Genomic DNA, 2,851 nt, shown 5'->3' with positions numbered 1-2,851 from the left:
GGTGTGTGCCTATAGTCCCAGCTAATTTGGGAGGCTGAGGCAAGAGGATCGCTTGAGCCCAGGAGTTCAAGGCTGCAGTGAGCTATGATCGTGCCACTGCACTCCAGCCTGAGCAACAGAGTGACACCATATCTCTAAAAAAAAAAACTATTATTATTTCAGAAAATGAAAAAACATAAAAGTGTACACTGAGACATCTTATTACCATCTATCCTTATCCACCCCAATGGATAGCCACTTTTGGCTATTTTGGCATTTTATTCTTTCCAGTTGTCTTTATGCAAATGCAAATAATATGAGTATATCTTATTTCTTGCCCACCATATCTGGTTCCTAGGGCTTCCATAACAAATTATTATAAACTGGATAGCTTAAAACAACAGAAATCTGTTCTCTCACAGTTCTGGATAGACTAGAAGTCTGAAATCCAAGTGTCACCAGGTCCATGTCCCATCCAAAACTCTGGGTAGAATCCTTCCTTGCCTCTTCTTAGCTTAACATATAGAAACATATTTACCTTAGGTTATTTGCCAGAGTTGGGCCACTTCTGGGAGAATATGACCCATCCTCCTTACTCCAATGACTCCAGTAACAGAACAAATTAATTTTCATTTACTTAGGTCAGATGCAATTTCTTAGGAGGGAATGAGTGTACACAACTTCGCAAGCCTTTATTATCTCTTAGATTCTCTAATAAGCTAATATCGCAGTTATTTAATGCACACTATGGAAATCTAGAAGTCATTTCAGGTGAAGCCAAGTTCCACATTAAAGACCCTGCTCTTGGTGGTTGGCTGTACTTGCTTTCTTATCCATCTTCTCCCCATTGTATCATTCTTAATAGGAGCCACTTTCTAATTTCCTGAGTCAGGTGTCAATGTGATTTGAATACTGCCAACTCTTCTCATTGTTATAATCAAATACTACTGTAATAATGGATTGGTTTTTATTCTTACTTTGAATTGAGATCACAGTTTTCTCCTTAGAGAATATCTGGAGCCGTCTAGCTTATCATCTCATATTTCAGTCAAGTCCAATGGCCATATTCTCTCCCCTGCAGGTGGTACTGTGAAGGCAAGGAGCTTGAAAATTCCCCAGACATTCACATCATCCAGGCAGGAAATCTGCACTCACTGACCATTGCCGAAGCCTTCGAAGAGGACACAGGACGCTATTCCTGCTTTGCTTCTAACATCTATGGGACAGATTCAACTTCTGCTGAGATTTATATAGAAGGTAAAGTAGAATTCTCTTGGAACATGACACCAGTAAGATGTATCGTTACAATAGATAAATATTTATTGAGGGCCTATTCTACCACACACTCTTCTAGGCCATGGGGATATAGCAGCAAACCAAGTAGACAAAAATCCCTAGGCTTATGTACTGACGAATTTACGTTATAATGGGAGAGACAGAAAATAAATGAGATAAATAAAGTATATAATATGACAGGTGTATACATAAGCACTATAGAAGAAATAAAAAGCAAGAAAAAGGGACAGGAATTGTGTATATGTGTGTGCATGAGTGTGCATGTGTGTGTGTGTGTGTGTGTGTGTGTGTGTGTGTATGTGTGTTGGATGTAACTTTAGAAAGGGTGGCCAGGGAAGACCTCACTACAAGTGACATTTGAGTGAAAACCAGGAGGGAGTAAGGGAGTAAGCCACAAGGATATTCAAGGGAAAATCACTCTTGGCAGAAAAATCAGCAAGCACAGTGGCCCTGAGGTGGGAGTGTCCTTGACTTAAGGTACAGAGATGAGCCAACATGGCCAGGGCAGAGCACAAGAAAGGAACAGAAGGTGAGGCCAGAAGTTCAAGATGGCGGGGGTGGAGTGAGGCAGGTGAGCAGATCACATAAGTCCTTGTAGATCACTTCAAGGACTTTGGTTTTCTCTCTGAAGGAGATGGGAAGTTCTGGAGGGTTCTGCACAGAGACATGACATGATCTGACTTAGTTGTTAACAGAGTCACTCTGGCCACTGGTCGAGAATATACTGCAGGGAGTCAAGGGTAGAAGCATGGAGACCAGTTGGGAGCATTGCAAAGGCATTTACATTAGAACCAAACTTACATGATTAATTATAGAGGAGAAATAAATTTATGCTCTTTATATATTTACCTAAGTTTGTGTTCCTATTTTGTCTCATCCTCTAAGTTTTTTCTGGGGACCATTCTTTAGCACTTTTTTTTACCTATGATACCTTATGTATGCCTTGGGTTTAGCACTTAAACGTTGTATTATTATCGTATAAATGACCATTTACCAACTAGATTGTAAGGCCAAGACTGTCTCATTCCTCTTTGTATCTCTAGTACCTTACATAGTGCCAAGTACATAGTAAGTATTTGGCAAACATTTATTGAATAGATACATGAATAGAAATGTGTTGCAGGTATATATGTGTTTTATCTCAAATTTTCAGAGACCAATAAACACCTCCAGATTTAGCTCTGTTATGTCTTCCTGGAATTCACTCTCTTGAGAAGTAAATCCAGGATCAAAGCTCTGCTAACAGTGCTGAGATTGGATTGCTGGGTTTTTTTCTGTGTAGCAACAGGACTTCAAACACCCCCACTCCCAAGATGAAGTATGACTTGTTAATATTAGGACTGGACGGAAGAGCATCCACCTACACCTACAATGTTTGGAATCCAGTGTAACCCCTTCTTTTATTCAATCTGTGTAGGCCAAGAGCAAAAGAATTTTGAACTCAAGAGAATATCAGCAAAGACTGCTCTGTTAGGCCAAAGGCATCAGCAAGTGTTTCACATACCAGAACACTTAGAAGTTGGGCCAATTTGAACACTATCACTAACTAGCCATGTGACCTTCAGCAATTCCCTCA

At 40.1% G+C, this 2,851-nt stretch overlaps 1 protein-coding gene across 1 annotated transcript in view; it reads left to right on the top strand.

Moving 5' to 3' along the window:
• MYPN (myopalladin) overlaps positions 1–2,851 on the top strand; it is a 117,901-nt gene that overhangs the window by 45,344 nt on the left and 69,706 nt on the right. The window contains exons 3-4 of the mRNA XM_012658553.1: positions 1,061–1,236; positions 2,693–2,744. Coding sequence (XP_012514007.1) covers positions 1,061–1,236; positions 2,693–2,744 — 228 coding nt within the window. The remainder of the gene's footprint in view (positions 1–1,060; positions 1,237–2,692; positions 2,745–2,851) is intronic.

Source organism: Propithecus coquereli, unplaced genomic scaffold (genome assembly GCF_000956105.1).
Source record: "Propithecus coquereli isolate 6110/MARCELLA unplaced genomic scaffold, Pcoq_1.0 Scaffold117, whole genome shotgun sequence".
Classification (NCBI taxonomy): Eukaryota; Metazoa; Chordata; class Mammalia; order Primates; family Indriidae; genus Propithecus; species Propithecus coquereli.
Note: the sequence above shows the minus strand (reverse complement) of the source record. Positions and strands in the feature narration are given on the sequence as shown.